This window comes from Rutilus rutilus, assembly GCF_951802725.1.
Source record: "Rutilus rutilus genome assembly, chromosome: 4".
In the NCBI taxonomy this organism is placed as follows: Eukaryota; Metazoa; Chordata; class Actinopteri; order Cypriniformes; family Leuciscidae; genus Rutilus; species Rutilus rutilus.
Genome location: NC_140212.1, coordinates 1,887,813 through 1,904,548, shown reverse-complemented (window position 1 = coordinate 1,904,548; position 16,736 = coordinate 1,887,813). Strand labels below are relative to the sequence as shown.

Below are 16,736 nucleotides of genomic sequence, written 5' to 3'. Positions count from 1 at the left end.
AGTGGAGAAATAAAAAAATGCATGATAAGTTCACTTATGTGACCATCAGATGGCAGCTCTGAGTAAAAGATAAAACTACACATATGCCCAACTTCATGTGATATGTTAACGTTAATTGCATTTATTTGGCACTTGAAGTGATTTATCATCATCAATAATATAAGATGATATAAAATTGGTATTTGACATGAGAATCTGTCAGACTTAACTGACAATCACTTACATTATATGTTGAATATTTTTGTCATTGTGCATATTATACTTTAGTGTGATTGTCATATTTTAATAATTTTTATGCAAAGCATTTTGAATTACCATTGTGTATGAAATAAATAATGAAATTAAATAAACTTGCCTTGCATATGTCCTTTCTAAACTGTCTGAATGTGTTTTGTACTTTTAATAAAAGTTTCATAATCCAAAATGTTTGTCTCTGCTGGAAATTACAAAGTTTTTCAACCCATTTTCAGGGCCATGAGGTCTGAATGATGCCATAGTGTGATAGTAGTTTATCACTGTTGTAAAAAAGAAGTTAAGAAAGCTATTAATAGATGGTTTGGATTTTTATGGGAGACTGAAAGACCAGTTCATAAGAGACATATGAGTCTCTGAATATGGACATATACTAAATAACTGAGCTCTTTGACTCATCATCAAACTTTCAGCAGTGCTTAGATGTCAGAAGACTTTGGTAGTTTTAGGCAATAACTCACTAAATGAACACAATCAGTTCACACTTGTGATGTTCAGTGTTTCATGTGGTTGTTTGAAATGTTCACTTTAAAGCTTTTTGCAGCTCATCTGATAAAGCATGGCACTAATAAGGTCAATAAGATTATAGCTTCGATTCACATGCAGCACATGCAAAGGCAACTGAAATGAATAAACATTAGATCTCAGAGTATGTTCCCAAGTTCAAATCATCAGTTTGTGGCCAAAGTCTTACTCAGGGTGTAAAAACACTTGACTTTCAGGTTTTGGAGGCCTCATGAAACCACACTGGTGGGTCAGTGGTCTGAGTGCTGCGGTTCCATGTGGGAAACCAGGGTTCAAGCCTCACTCTCATGATGCTTTAGTTTCACAGAGAAAAAAAAAAAAAAAAGACATGCCCCCAAAAAAAAGAAGTGTAAGAGCTGAAGCTCCAGTGGCTCAGTGGTCTGAGCGTTGTTCTCTAATGTGGACATTCCTGGTTCAAATCCCTCTCTTTGTTGTGAAAATCTTTAGTTTCACCGGTTTGGTCCAAATAAAAAAGACATGCCCCCCAAAAAAAGCAGAGTGAGTGTGGAAGGTCCAGTGGCTCAGTGGTTTGAGCATGTTCTCCCTGAACAGGAGGATCCCGGTTCAAAACCAGCCTGGACACTGAAGCATGGTTGCGTTGAGGAACAGTCTCCTGATCCTGATCTGAGACAATCAACAGGAGCGATCAGTTCAGACAGGAGAACAAGAGATGGTCGGACACAAAGGGGGGAGGGAATATCCTAACTCCTCCCCCTGGGGATTTCTGGGAAGATAACCAGCAGCGGTGTTACTTTTCATCAACATGTGTACTTATTAAAAAATATCCAGTCCTGAGACTAAGTCGTAATTTTTATGGCACTTTTTCTTGGATAATCCACTGCTCACCCACTTTCTTCAATCCTCATCCTGCTGGACTCTCCAATCTTCAGATCCTGCCCAACTGCAACCACCACTTGCTTCAGTGACCAGCCCGGGATTCAAACCCAAGTCCTCCACACCAGAAGGATGTGCTCATAACCACTGAGCCACTGGCACTTTCACACTCTCCATGCTTTTTTTTGGGGGCATATCTTTTTTTTTAACACCTACTGGTGATTAAACACAAAGACTTCAGGCCAAAGGAACTCCAGGACCGGATCAGGATTCGAACCCGGATCAGGAGGACCACTGAGCTCACTGACATGGATCAACTTCTCCAAAAACTTGGAGCGCCGCCCAATGATCTGAATCTCGGACTTCAGGGAACTTTGTGGCAATGACTGATCACTGTAACACACTCCTGAAACACCCAATGAGTTCAGACAGATGATTAATATCGCGTTACAAACCCTTACAGATATGATTCATCTTCACAATCACAAGGACTTTGTTAATGCAACATTTTTATTTTTTTGCAGTGAGTGGATGCAAAACCTTTTGAGTACTGTGTATCTCCCGTTCACTCCCTCACAATAAAATCTCAATGTTTGATCGATGTAAATTGACATTCCCACATGCTCATCATTATAATAATAATGCTCTAAAAAAAATTCTGACAATTTATTGATGAGTCAAGCAAACCCATTTGACAGAGAAGATGAGAAAACTAGAATCTAAATATAAGAAACTTGAGAGAAAAAGCTTCAGCTAACATTCAAGAAGTTCAGCTTTTATTCAAAAGTACAAATGACAAATTAGGATTTACAGACACGATCAATGCAGAGATTATGAATGGCATCAGCTGACACTTTCCAGAAGTATTACAAAAGTTATTTTCTGGCAATATGAATACAAAACAATAATGTAAATATGAGATGAACAAAGAACAGCTTGAAAAACTTGCTCACCCTTAATTCTCCATGTATTCAAGTCGAGTCAGCTTTTACAGTCATTCAACTTTGTGTGTAGATTTAATGAGTACATATGACTTATAGGCCCTGGTGTTTATTTCACATAAAATGTATTAACTTGATAGCAGCTAGCAGTTACCACAGTACATACGACATACAGCATAAAACAGTATACATTGTGCAAACACAATATAATTGTGAAGCACAATACATAAAGTATCAATACATGTTAGTCTCACTCTCAGGTACATTTATATCACCTGACTGACAGCCTAAAGTGAACTAGTTAATATGACCCGTTAACCTCTGCTGTAATTACATCACGTGATCCTAAATTAACGACCGTTCAAATTCAAAAGAAGTTGTGTATACTGATTAAATAAAATGTTTAAAAGTCATAAATCTACATGTTTTTACATTTTAAGTTTGATATATGTTTTCGTGGATTTTTTAAACATTGATTATGGCTTGGAAAGGAATAGTTAAATGTTTTAGAAGGAATAATTATGTTCGTCAAATTCTCTCTTAATATTTTTGCTAGTTTTAAATTATATAAATAATATTCTGTACTGTAGACTTACCTCGTCAATGACTCGTTTTCATAAGTCTTCTGGAAAATTCCCCACTTCGCGAACGACGACGTCACACTGACGTTCTTAAATAACGAGCTCTTATTGGATGGAAAAACGTAAAAGTTTTAATTTTTAAAAGTTTTTCGTTTTAAAGTTTTAATTTACTGGAAAAGAAAACTGTTGAACTTTTGAAGCTCTCTATCACCACGAAGAAAACATTAAACTCTGTTTCAGCACATTAAATTCGCTTATATGACCGGCAAATGGCAGCACTCACACTAACAGTAAATAATACAGTAAAAAAAATACTTCCTTAGAACACCTAAAACAAAAATATTAAAGGTAATATTTTTGGACAGCATATAACACCTACATTTCAGAACCAACAAAAGCATTTGCTCACAAAAAAAGGTTGGATAAATGGAGTCATAGGAACAAAATAAAAATAAGGTTTTAGATCTGGTGTGTGTGTGTGTGTGTGTGTGTGCTAGATGTCATTTGTATAAATCTTGTTTTTAAAGAATAGTCTCTTCCCTCATTCAGTAACAATGGCATTGCATGCAAAAAATGACCACATTCCCAATTCAATTTGCAATAAACAACAAGCCCTTTATACAACAATATTTTATTGGTTAAACACAGACAAAATTCCTTTCAAAACAAAAACAAACAACATGATCCTGGAAAGACAAAAAAAAAATATCATTAAATATACAAAACTTACCCAGCCGCTGACCTGTTAATTGCAGAAAGGGGCTGTTTGATGGATGCTGAACATATACTGTTATCAGGTAGAAAACAATGCCGGATGTCACATAATAAACATGTGCGATGGGAAACAGTGGGCAGAATCAGAATGAAATCAGAATCATTCTTCAGTCCAGAAACAAACTGTACATTTAACACAAGATCTCCTGCAGTTGCTGAAGGAGGAGTATAAAATCCCTGCTGTGTACAGATGATATAGTCCATGTTTGGCTGTGGCGGGTCGGTGTCAGGACTCTGGGGGTGTCGGCTGACTCGGGGCACCACTGCGCGTGCGAAGCTGTGACTGAGCGATGTCTGCTAGCGCTGACTGGATCTTCTCCAGCAACATGTCTCCTCTGTAAACCACTTCTTCCAGGCGCGCCGCAGCCTCCTGGTTCTCCTCTTCCAGCTGCCTCAAACTGGCAGCCTGTCAAACAAGAGGGAGACGACGGATTGAATGACATGTAGAGAAAAGGTATCAAATCGGGTCAAATCAACCAAATTACAGAAACTTCTTGTCAATTTTTTCTGCAGACAGACAAACATAAATACTGATGAAAGCCAAAATATTAAATGTCATGGATGTACACTACCGTTCAAAAGTTTGGGGTCAGTAAGATTTTTTAATGTTTTTAAAAGAAGTCTCTTCTGCTCACCAAGGCTGTGTTTATTTGATAAAAAAACAATAAAAAAAACAACAGTGATATTGTGAAATATTGACAATTTAAAATGACTGTTTTCTATTTTAATATATTGTAAAGTGTAATTCATTCCTGTGATCAAAGCTGAATTGTCAGCATCATTACTCCAGTCTTCAGTGTCACATGATCCTTCAGAAATCATTATAATATGATGATTTTATGCTTAAAAAAACATTAATTATTATTTTCAATGTTGAAAACTGTTGTGTACAAATTTTTTTCAAAATTCTTTGATGAATAGAAAGTTCAAAAGAACAGCATTTATTTAAAATAGAATATTTTCTAACATTATAAATGTCTGTACTGTAACTTTTGATCAGTTTAACTCATCCTTGATGAATAAAAGTATTGATTTATTTTATTTCTTTCCCCCCAAAAATAAAATTATAATTCTTACTGACCCCAAACTCTTGAACGGTGGTGTTTAATGTGACAAAAGCTTTAGGTTTCAGATAAATGCTGTTCTTTTGAACTTTATTCATCACAGCATCATGAAATAAAAATGTAAATAACTGTTTTCAACATTGATAATAATAATCATAAATGTTTCTTGAGCATCAAAGCAGAATATTAGAATGATTTCTGAAGGATCATGTGACACTGAAGACTGGAGTAATGATGCTGAGAATTCAGCTTTGATCACAGGAATAAATTACAGTTTAAAATATATTAAAATAGAAAACAGTCATTTTAAATTGTCATAATATTTCACAATATTAGTTTTTTTTTATTGTTTTTTATCAAATAAACACAGCCTTGCTGAGCAGAAGAGACTTCTTTTAAAAACATTAAAAAAATCTTACTGACCCCAAACTTTTGAACGGTAGTGCATATTAACTGAGTATTCCAATATTTTGGTACAGGAGGGTCAAAATGACCATTTTCGATTGAGATTTGGGGCCAAATTATTATCACAGGGGGTAAAAATGACTTAACAACATGGCAACACGATGGTAACATCATTATTTTATTTTTACACAGAAATTGGTTAGTTAAATCTGCTGACTTTAGCCCTCTTTGTTGCATTATATGCCAACAGTGACCGTTCAAAGACGGGGAAAAGCACTTCTTGTGTTGTTTTTTGCCCCAAGTTTGCATGCCTGTCACTCCAGAAGTATTTAAGATATCCTTTTACATTACATTTAATTTTAGATTCTAGCTCTTAAACTTTTATTTTGGTATCTTCATTTTAAAGGCACTATATGGCTCAACCCTGGAGATCTTGTTCATGGAGATCTCTGTGAGTAAACTGGTCAATTGTACACATTTTCAGTGGTCAAAAAAGGTTGCATCCAGCTGATACTTTATTTTAAAGAGGAACATCTGAACAACAAATAATGTTGAAACTAGAAATGCATTTTATTAAACATTTTTCTATCAACACAAATGCATAGAATATGCCTGTCTATATGTCAGCCAAAATATTAAATGTATTACTTTCTTCTTCGTTTATGCATTTCTTTCACCAGAAAAAAAAGAATAATAATAATAATCCTTTTCGCCGAGGACCTTTGACACGTAATGACCGAATTAGACTAGATTCAACTCTATTGGTCTTGGACTCAACAACAAATAAAGTACACAGCCAGAAGCACAAAGCAGCATTTAGATAAATGACGGTAAAGTGCAACAGAATACAACAGTTGAGTTCTGGATGTAAATCACCTGTTCGTTTTTCATTAAAACAACAACAACAACAATTTGTACAACCTTTAGTTTTAAGACGGCATGAACGTAAGAATATATGCTTGAAATGACATAAGCTGAACTCAATGATACTGTAAAGTCGTTTGTATTTGATTACATCAATTGCAAACCACAGTTCATTGCCTTAAATACATTTAACGGATGTCAAAGTTTGTAATATTTTGATTAATCTTTGGTCAATTTGGTTTATATCGCATATAAATGGCGCCATCTTGAGGGCATTTTGAGAAGTGCGCGAAATCCGTCAAGTCCTGTCCCAGTTAAGACTTATATTTACATGAATTAAATAAAACAGCCATGAATGAGTGTATGTTGGAAATAAAAGCACTGAATTTAATTCTCTGTCTGTTGTCTATGCTCATCATTAGTCTCATGAAGTTGCGTTCATGCCGGGTTGATGATCAGATGCTCCAGTATGGCCTTCGTCCGCCGCTTTAACACGATACACTCGTTTAAAACTCCTTAAATTATATTTACATCTATTATAAAACCTTTATTTTGCTAATAAACATCTAAATAATCACAGCTCTGTGGAAATACCATCTCCATGAGAGAAGTTCTGTGTAAACGCACAGATAAAAACAGCGCTCTGTCAGCAGGCATTTCATAATCCATAACATTATTAATAATTCTGATAACATGCCAGATGAAATGGACTCGTAATTGCGCAATTTTTCGGACAATGTTTGCGTATTCCAGCAAATATTCTATAGCTTTCCCTTCTCTTCACTCTTTATTCTATCAAACAACACATAAACCTTTTAAAACTGTAGTTTAAAACAAATGCATATATTTATGAGGAGTTGATGTCATTTATTTATGTTCTCCATTAGACTTTGTAAATGTATTTTGCCGGTTGTTTAGTGCTGTTATTATAAGTAAAAAGATGCAACTGGAATTATTAAGATACACTAAATTAATTAGTCTTTTAGTTTTTTTTTTTTAATCCAGGCGATTTAGACTGTTTTATGCTTACTATACTTTGTTATAATTATTTTTACATGCTATATTTGTTACCCGTTTGTTGATCTGATCAAAGATTTAATTAAAAAGGGCATTTTAGTGATGGTGCACTGCATTTTTTGCACTCTTTCAGACTCTATTTATTGATGTAGAAGTGCGTTTTGTTTTGAAAAAGGAGGAAATGAAATTGCATAAATTACAGTATAAGTATTAAAACCATTTGTTCAGTTCAATGCTGTTGTTATAATTGTCAAAAACAGAAATTAAACAAATAAATATTCGGTTCAATATCGGTTACCGAGAACATAAACATGCAGATAATTGGTATTGGTTATAAAAATAAATCTATATCGGTCAATCTCTAATTATTTTCCTGACTGATCAAATTAGAGCATAGTGAAAAATATTACAGCACATCCAGTCAAACAGATGCATAAGGATCACGATATTGAAGAAAAATGCGATTGAGGTCATGGTGCAAAGGACCCTAGGTTGAATTTACTCCGAACCATCCCTTTAAAGTGTGTAAAATAAACGTAATCTTTCAAATATATTTAAAATGATATAACCTACATACATGTTTCACATTCTTTTTGTGGCAAGAAAACATCTCTACAGCTTCTGACAGTGAACATCAGTGTTTTACTGTAGCGTAAGAAGTGTTATTATAACATCAGTGGGGTTTAGGGGTTCAGGTTATCCTACATCAGGGTTATTTAACAACAGAAACTGAATAATCAAATGTAAAAATAAAACACTGCTTAGTTTTCACTGTATGAATTAAATATATACTGATTCTTATTAAAGCTACATAAGTTATTCAGCCAAGAGCAGTGAGAGATTTTCTCTTTGTCTTTTGTTCATGACCCCAGTTATTGCAAGCCGTTGCGATATGCATATCACGATATATACATTTTCGATATTTCGATATATTGCGCAGTCCTAATAAGGATTATCTGTAGCGCAACCTTATGATCGAAAATAATTTTTTTTAGTTATTTTAGTGCCAACCCTTTTTTTTTTTTTTTTTAAAGGGGACCTATTATGCCCTTTTACAAAGTCAGGTGAAAACAGGTAGAGGTGAAAAAAAAAAACGTATTTCCCTCATATTCTCCATTGTTTGCGGCTCCTCTCTTCCCAGTCTGTCAGTAACGCTCTGTTTAGTTCCGGTCTCTATGAAGCCCCTCCTTCTGAAAAGCACACTGTGCTCTGATTGGTCAGCTGGAGAAGTGTGTTGTGATTGGTTGAGTGCTTCGAGTGTGTTTGGGAAATGTCCCGCCCCTTACCATAACCGCCAGTTTCAACACACTACTAACTAACTCAACCAGGCCCCGCCCCTTTATTCTGCGTATGAATTATTTAAATGAGGAATATTGTGACGCGTTCGTTCCCGGAAGAAAATCAAGACTACAATGGAGGCGTTTCAGGAGTTCAGAAACACTGACACTGATATAGAGAATATTTGTAACTTTGCAGAGGTTTTTCATGCTCAAACAGCAACATTTCACACTAACGAAAGATGAATATGGAAAAAAGCAGAATAGACACAGGCTCGTTTTGAAAAAGTGGATAATTATGCAGATAAATGTACCTGCAGTGCAGCAGTCGATTCTTCACTAGGCAGAGAGTCGATCAGCACGTCAACATCTTTTGCTGTTCTTGCTATCAGTGCGGCAAACAGCTGAGCGTATTCTAGAACAACACACGACAGACATGCCAGTTAAACAAGAAGCGATATTTCCTCACACCCCCTTCAGCCCTGACTGTAGCTGCAGATGTGTGCACCTTCTGTGGGGTTGGAGGGCTGGTCTTTGTTGATGGCGGTCTGGATGTTGCTGAACGAGGCCGGTGGTGCGCACTGCTGCAGGACTCCAATCGCATTACAGAACTGATCAGCCAGCTGAAACACACACACATCACAGCAATAAATCAAACACACAGCGCAGGCATTCAATACATGCTGGGTATTTGTCTTTGCTCAATAAACATTGTGAAACGTTGTAAAACTTCATATCTTTACTACTAATATTGTGAATAATGTGTGAATGTATTGGATAACACTTTAAAATAATGCCCCATTACTAAACAAACATTAACAATGAACAAATAAATTTTTTTACAGTACAGACACAACTTTTGATTGTATTAATGTGTATAGGTAAACGTTGGAATTACCATTGAATAACCCTAAGCAAAATTGATAAACACTTTAGAAATATTTGTCATTGATAGTTAATGTTAAATAAAGTTAACAAATGGAACCTTATTGTAAGGTGTCACCATGTTTTTTAAAAATATATATATATTTTAAATATGTAAAAACAAGAGTAACGTTACATGACAAAAGACTTTAAAGAACAATCTAAGAAAAGAAACAATGTTTTTTAATGTCACAAACGAATAATAATAAATAACGAAATAATTGTATATTCAAAACAAACCGTATAGCAGGAAAATATATGAATTACTTTCATATATTTTATATATGCCGGTATGCATTTATTTAACTCAATGTAAATTTAAGAAAGGCACTTTAATCCCACTTGAGCTAGTATTACATTTACCATTAAAACATACTTTAAAATAACACCCACTAATTTAATTAAAGTTTTAGCTTCTTTCTGTACAAATTAATGAGCAAACTTTAATTGTTTATTCATTCTCAACTGAATGCTATGCTAAAACCTTCATACGCTGCAGTATATTAATATGACCTCTTCCACATAATATGACTTCATGAACTAAACTACTGAATAAATATGATTTGACGATATTTGCCGTCTTCTGCAACTTATAAATAATGAAATAAAGGTTTAAACGAGTCTTACGGAGTTAACAGCATCCTGAAGCTGCGTTAGCCTGTCCGCCATGTTGGCGCGTTCTCGTTACTTTTCCGTTTCCGCCGACGCGGAGTTCAAAGCGAGATCACGTGATGCCATGAAGTCGCGCCTGCGCAGTGCGCACTACAGCAGCAGGCGAAGCGCTCGTTTCTCTCATAAGTTGTTGCATTGTACCGCAGTACAGGAGCTAGTGACACTTCCGGAGGATAAATGTGAAGCTTCAACATGAGTCGCGCATCTGATCGCTGCTGAAGCGTGTTTACGGACTGGACTGATGATCCGTGAAAAAATGCCACTGAAGAGAGAATGTTTGGTTTTACTTGTCTTGTCGTGGGTCAGTTCTGTGCGCGCGCAGGATGAGAGTGAGTAAACAAACATTAAACATCTTTATCATAAATCACAGATACAAACGCGTACATTTAACAAATGACATTTGGTTGGATTATGAGGCATTATTTACCAACTTAAATTGAATTCACCTTATAATACTAATTTTACTATAATACTAGTTTTTCTAGGCTGTTATTATGTTTTCTGAGGTCTCTCACACCTGTATTCTTTATGAACTGGACTAAACTAATGTACGTGAGGTTTTGAGAGCTCACTAAACCCCAGTAAGTAAGACCAAGTGTACATGTTCAATTCAATTCACATTTATTTGTATATCGTTTCAAAGCTGCTTTACCTAAAATGCATGTCTAATCTGTAATCAGAGGTGACTGTCTCCAAGTAATGTCCATATTTCACAAATGCACAGGTCTAAGATAATACAAATCATGCATGTATTAATTGTAGGCAGAAACAATGAGCTCATTGAAGGAATTACTACATTATTGTGAACATAATGATTACAATATACAGAAAATTTGGCAAGTGGTGAATGCAGCAGTATGACATATGCAATAATAGGCAGAAAAATCTGGAATATTTATAGAAAATGTAAGCAGAATATATTAAAAATAAGTTTGCATATGTGTTTTATGTTTCTGTTACATGCATCAGGCTTTTATATCTCATAGTATGAAATAGTGAGAAGATGAAGGAGGAAAAAACATATTATTCAGAGGCCCAAACTGAGCAAAAAATATGGAAATTGATATTTATATGGCCAGAAGGTAAGATGAAATTCAGGAATAAGTCTTGAGGTTTTTATAACAGTAACATAGCAGACTACTCATAAAATGCATATAAATATCAGTCGTCTTATATCTGCCAATAATAAGTCTTATTATAAACATATAATGCAATGCAATACAATGATTATTGAGAGATGAACAAACAAATCTTGATGATCATTTTTCTAATAAATGATGTATGCATAATGAAGTAAAGCTAAGTTGCTCAGTGAAATATTACAAACAATATAAAAGTTGTTCTCACGTTTACTTGTTAATAATCATGAAAGATTTCACAGCAAAAAGACATTTGTAGAATTATACTGAAAGAATGAAGCAGTGTTGCATTGAAATGCAATGAACAGTGAAACAGAGCAAGAATCTATGAGATGCAATTTAGAAACTATTTCCACATTCCTAAAAGAGAAAGAGAGAGATTCTCCCAGAGCAGTGAAGTGATTTCCGTCTTCAAGATCTCCGCAGACCTCAAAACAAACACTTTGCGGACATTAAAACTGTTAGTTAAACATTTTAAAAAATTATGTTTTAGAGAAAAACAAGGACATGTTTAGCGGCTTCCGACCTCCTGTAAAGGCAGCATCCTTCTGGTTTGGTTTCAGGTTTTCTGTGTTTTTGACGTACCACAGGTGTGAGTCATTGTGAAATCAGATGACTTGATTATATATCGGGCAGGATTTCACAGTCAGGCAGGAAGTCAGAGCAACCCTGACCCTTCTTTCTACACCAAATCACATAAACTGTCAAAAGCCACTTCCTCTTTTGAAGCGCTCAGTGACGTGTCTCTCCTCTGTCTGAAATAAACTGAAGCTCTGTGCAAGAACTCTTTATATCGAGGGCAAAAACATCCCGTTTTATTTATATATATATATATATATGTTATAAAACTAAGCTATATTAGTGTATAAAATATTTTATAGATAACATTCTAATACTTTATGCAATATGAACTATAGGAAAAAGTGAAAGTCTTTACAGGGATGATTTTTTATTTTTTATTATTATTATTTTTGCCCCAGTATTAAGACTTCTTGCACAGAGAAATGAATAGAGGTGAAATTAATTTCGATTTTTTTTTAAATTATAATTAAGTAGCTGTACATATGATATGATAAAATAAAAAAAACATATATATATATATATATATATATATATATATATATATATATATATATATATATATATATATATATATATATATATATATATATATATATATATATATATGAAGAGTTCAGATGCAAAAGCCTGTAAGTGCCATCTGAAATTTTCTTCTAAAATGATCATTTTTATAAAGCTCGTATATTTAAGTTCAGTAATTTCACTTAAATGACAATTAATAGGTAATTTTCATTCCCATTTAAGTGAAATTACTGAACTTAAATATACGAGCTTTATAAAAATGATCATTTTAGAAGAAAATTTCAGATGGCACTTAGAGGCTTTTGCATCTGAACTCTTCATATATATATGAATAAATAATAATTTCTTCAATATTTAAGTATATAATATGTAAAAGGATTTAGGATTAAAAATTCACAGAATTTTTTTTTGAAAAATGGGAAAAAGTCAAGTCATCTTCATTTATATAGCGCTTTTAACAATGTAGATTGTTTCAAAGCGGCTTTACAGTAACAAATATAATTTAAGGTAACAGAGATTGTTTTGGCTTTATAGCGGTTCTTGAATAAAGTTATTTTCCAGCTAAAGTTAGTTTTGATTGATTCACTTCCTTCGCAAGGATCATTAGTTATTAACTTAGAGGCCGCTGAGACGACATTGTTCTCTCTAGACAGACTTTAAACGCGAACCTGTGAGAAACGCTGATGGCGTTCACATGCGCATCAATAATTAATTCTATAGTTATGCGCATTTGAATACTAGTGCGCAGGTTTGTAATTCCCTACAAACCAGGCCTTAAACTACTTGTCTGGCCTTAACATTTTGATACAGAATTTGATCAAAAACAGCGAAACAGAAAAACAGCTCCGGGGTCAAAATATCGCACCTTTATTATAATATTGGCAAAATCAGATACAGATACAATCATGTTCTTGTATGTGTTCTGCAGACCGCGTGGTGTTTTCTTTGGGAACCTTCCAGAATGTGAGTGTCCCAGTGAACGGGACGGTTCAAGCTGTTGTTTCCCGGATTCCTGCTGACGTTTCCTTCATAACACTGCAGTTTCACACACAACACAGCAATGTTACACTCTCATACTCACAGGTAAGTTATCACACACACACAGCACTGACATACACGAGTAAGAAATACACACACACACACACACACACACACACACACACACACACACACACCGCTGACCCAGTTGCAGGGGGGTTGAGTGAGCAAGACATCATGTGAGAGTTTAATCACAAGCTCTGATCTCAACTCACACACACACACACACACACACACAAATCCCTCCATGCATTCTGTTCGTAATGTCAGCAGTCACGCAGCTGTAGTGCACAAGTTCAGACACGTAGTTAAAGTCACCATTCAACACTGTTCAGAACCCATATATAGAGTGCATATTTACATATATATGTGTGTGTGTGTGTGTGTGTGTGTGTATTGGTCAGGTCCCTCTTTATGGTTTTTCGGTCACAGCAGTGGATGCTGGACTGTTGTCCACCCTGATCCCGAGCCAGACCACTCTCTCCTGGTTCCTGAAGACACCCGACGGGAGCGGCGCAGCAGGAATCGGTGTGATTCTGCCATACACCAGCACTGGTCAGAGAACTAACACTTGACCAACACAAACGCTCTCATTTACAGACTATTATTATGGACTGGAACAGAGAATATTCAGTGTGTATGTGCGATGTCTTGTTGTGTGCAGATCCCGTTCCAGGAGCGTGCAATCAGGAGTTTGCACTGGATATTGATCCAAACATCTACCTGCTGTACAACTTGTTTGAGACCACGATTACCTTTGCACCTGCTAACATCGGATATGAAAGGTGAGAGAAATTGAATGAAGTTATGAACTCATCAGGGGCATTATAAAGGGTCATGAAATTAATCATTTTTAATAATTAAAGAGAAGCGTCTTCTTAGTGGATAAGGAATGCGAAAGTCTCATTAATAATTAGAGACCGATGAGTCATCGATGTACTATAATGTGAGAGAACTTCACATCCTGATGATTTTAAAGCCAGAAGACAATAATAGTGCAGAAAAAGCTAAAAATTAACCAGCTTTCTCTTATAATTAAAATCATCGTCTTCTGTGATGTGCAACACAAACACCTCTGTTAAAGTTGGCATGAAACTGAAGTTGCACTAGTCTTTTCTTCCCTATTGTGCCGTATATCCGAGTGAAACGGCCTCTGGAAGAAGAACAAATGTGGGCGGGGCTTGTGGGCACTCATGTGAGTGACAGGTTGAGCCCCGCCCTCATCATGCCATGCCTTTTTTTCTTTCAGAGGGGAGATTCCTCCAGTGTGTGATGTGGGCACGGGCTCGAGTACTCGCTGGCGTCTGGTTTATGAGGTGTATCAGTATTTTCTCCCGGAAGGCGACCTGTCGGAGCAGAGTCTGATCAGCGGGATGGAGAGAGTGGCTAATGTGCAGAACCTGCAGGACAACAGCAGAAAAGTGTGTGAAATCTCTCTCTGTTCTTACTCACAACTTTCTGTTATGTTGTCTTAATGCGTTTGCTCCCTTAGTTTTGTTTGTTTATTCAAATATGAACATGCCAGTCACACTCGTTAACTGTTTCAACACTGATGAACATCATAAATACTTCTTGAGCATCAAATCATCATATCAGAGTGATTTCTGAAGGATCATGTGACACTGAAGACTGCAGTAATGATGCTGAACATTCAGCTTTGATCACAGGAATAAATTACACTTTACAATATGTTCACATAGAAAACTGCTGTTTTAAATGGTAATATTTCACTGTTTTTACGGTATTTTTGATCAGATGAATGCAGGCTAGGTGAGCAGAAGAGACTTCTTTCAAAATGCAACATAGTAACAATTTAAGTCCATTTTTTGGAGCAAAGCTAATGATCTACAGGTCCGAAAACACCCTTAGTTTATCATTTATTTTATTTATTTAGTTGTAACTTTACATTTAGGTTTCATTTGTAAACATGAACTATCAAACAACAATAGTTAGGTAATGTTTATCTCAACATTTACAAATACATTTTAAAGATCAAAGATTTGCATCTGCTAACATTAGTTAATGCGAGACACTACAGGTGAATAGGGTAACATTTTTAACTAGCAGATATCACCATGAAACTTTCCCAGTTGATTACCTACATTAAGATGAGAAAAAAATGTATTACAAGTTTTCTGTAATTTAATGTTTAAATATGCAAATTAGGCAATATCTAATTAAATATGCGCTAATTTGCATATATTTAAAAAAACAAAATCTTGAGTATTGGATAAAGCCAGGTTAAAAATTATTTTTTCATTGTGTTCACATATTAGATGGGGAAAAAAATTACAGAGGGATTTATGGATATCTACTTTTGTTATCCTGTAAATCAGATTATACTGTCAATAGCCTTAAAAAAATGATTTTCGCCATGGATTTTGGAATAAAATGTTATATAAATCAGGCTAGGAATATTATATTTACAAATCCCTCTGTAAATGTCTTCATAATATAACTAGGTACAAGACTGGGAAGGTTGGTGTATAGAGGTGCTACTGAAGTGGAGATTTCGGACTTGGAGAACGAGAGAAAAGTCATTTTGGGAAAACAGGCTTTAAAGATTTATCATCAGCCAATGAGATTGCGCATTCAGCCCTTTTACTTTCACGATTGGTTGCTGATAAAATAAAGACCTAAATGTGTATTTCGGACTTTTTTTCACCACAAGTCTGAAAGAAGACTGAATATGAATATTTTTCAGTAAAGTTTAATAACGGCTGTAACATGTATTCACTCATTGTTAGTTCACAGTGCATTTCATCTCACAGCAACACTTTCATCCCTGTAACCGGGTAACTGTTACAATGCATTAACTAATGAAGTGTTACTGATTAGTTTATTCTACTGTTTCAGGTGGTGACTTTATCCTCTCGCGACCGGACGCAGTTCTCCTTCAACTCTTTGCCGGGTCAGGGTGTGATTTTCTCTGTTATCGTGAGAGACCCAGTGCTCAACACTTCGGCGTCCTACATCCCCGTTCACACCTACGCCTGCAGCTTCAACTCCTCGCTGGACGGATGCAGCGATCTAGGTTAGGAGACCAACGAATCCCTGCAGAGATTCGCTGTAGATTTGTGCTGCGTTATTTTATTCATAAATTAAGAATCATCAATCATTTTATCACTTAAAACTCATCTTTGATCACCAAAATTACATATTTAAATTTCTTCATGCCTTAAAATATCTTGAATGTAACTCGACACCCTTGCCTCATTAAGTATACGTGGTGCTATGAATATGCAAATGAGCCCCGCCTCCACTCACTCACTCAGCTCAGAGATCCACTGGTTGACGATCACACGTTGATCTGATTGGTTACAAG

The 16,736-nt window shown here is 35.4% G+C and overlaps 2 protein-coding genes across 2 annotated transcripts in view; one reads left to right on the top strand and one right to left on the bottom strand.

Annotated features, from left to right (window-relative positions):
• Positions 1-3,745: 3,745 nt before the first annotated feature.
• Positions 3,746-10,158, bottom strand: med21 (mediator complex subunit 21). Its single transcript, XM_084408341.1, has 4 exons — positions 10,086-10,158; positions 9,043-9,157; positions 8,849-8,949; positions 3,746-4,313 (listed from the first exon to the last, which is right to left on the bottom strand). Exons 1-4 carry the CDS (start codon positions 10,125-10,127, stop codon positions 4,134-4,136), a joined length of 438 nt encoding a protein of 145 aa, XP_084264467.1. The 5' UTR covers positions 10,128-10,158; the 3' UTR covers positions 3,746-4,133.
• A 44-nt stretch (positions 10,159-10,202) lies between these two features.
• tm7sf3 (transmembrane 7 superfamily member 3) overlaps positions 10,203-16,736 on the top strand; it is a 15,882-nt gene continuing 9,348 nt past the window's right edge. Inside the window, exons 1-6 of the mRNA XM_084407257.1 lie at positions 10,203-10,459; positions 13,302-13,456; positions 13,816-13,966; positions 14,076-14,196; positions 14,661-14,832; positions 16,268-16,445. Of these exons, the coding sequence (XP_084263383.1) occupies positions 10,372-10,459; positions 13,302-13,456; positions 13,816-13,966; positions 14,076-14,196; positions 14,661-14,832; positions 16,268-16,445 (865 nt within the window). The 5' untranslated portion in view covers positions 10,203-10,371. The remainder of the gene's footprint in view (positions 10,460-13,301; positions 13,457-13,815; positions 13,967-14,075; positions 14,197-14,660; positions 14,833-16,267; positions 16,446-16,736) is intronic.

Excerpts from the sequence above, each read along its gene's own strand:
- med21 (XM_084408341.1), bottom strand. The coding sequence starts at position 10,127 with ATGGCGGACAGGCTAACGCAGCTTCAGGATGCTGTTAACTCC. Across the intron at positions 9,158-10,085 it reads TTCAGGATGCTGTTAACTCC|CTGGCTGATCAGTTCTGTAA; the intron begins GTAAGACTCGTT and ends TGTGTGTTTCAG. Across the intron at positions 8,950-9,042 it reads GCCCTCCAACCCCACAGAAG|AATACGCTCAGCTGTTTGCC; the intron begins GTGCACACATCT and ends GTGTTGTTCTAG.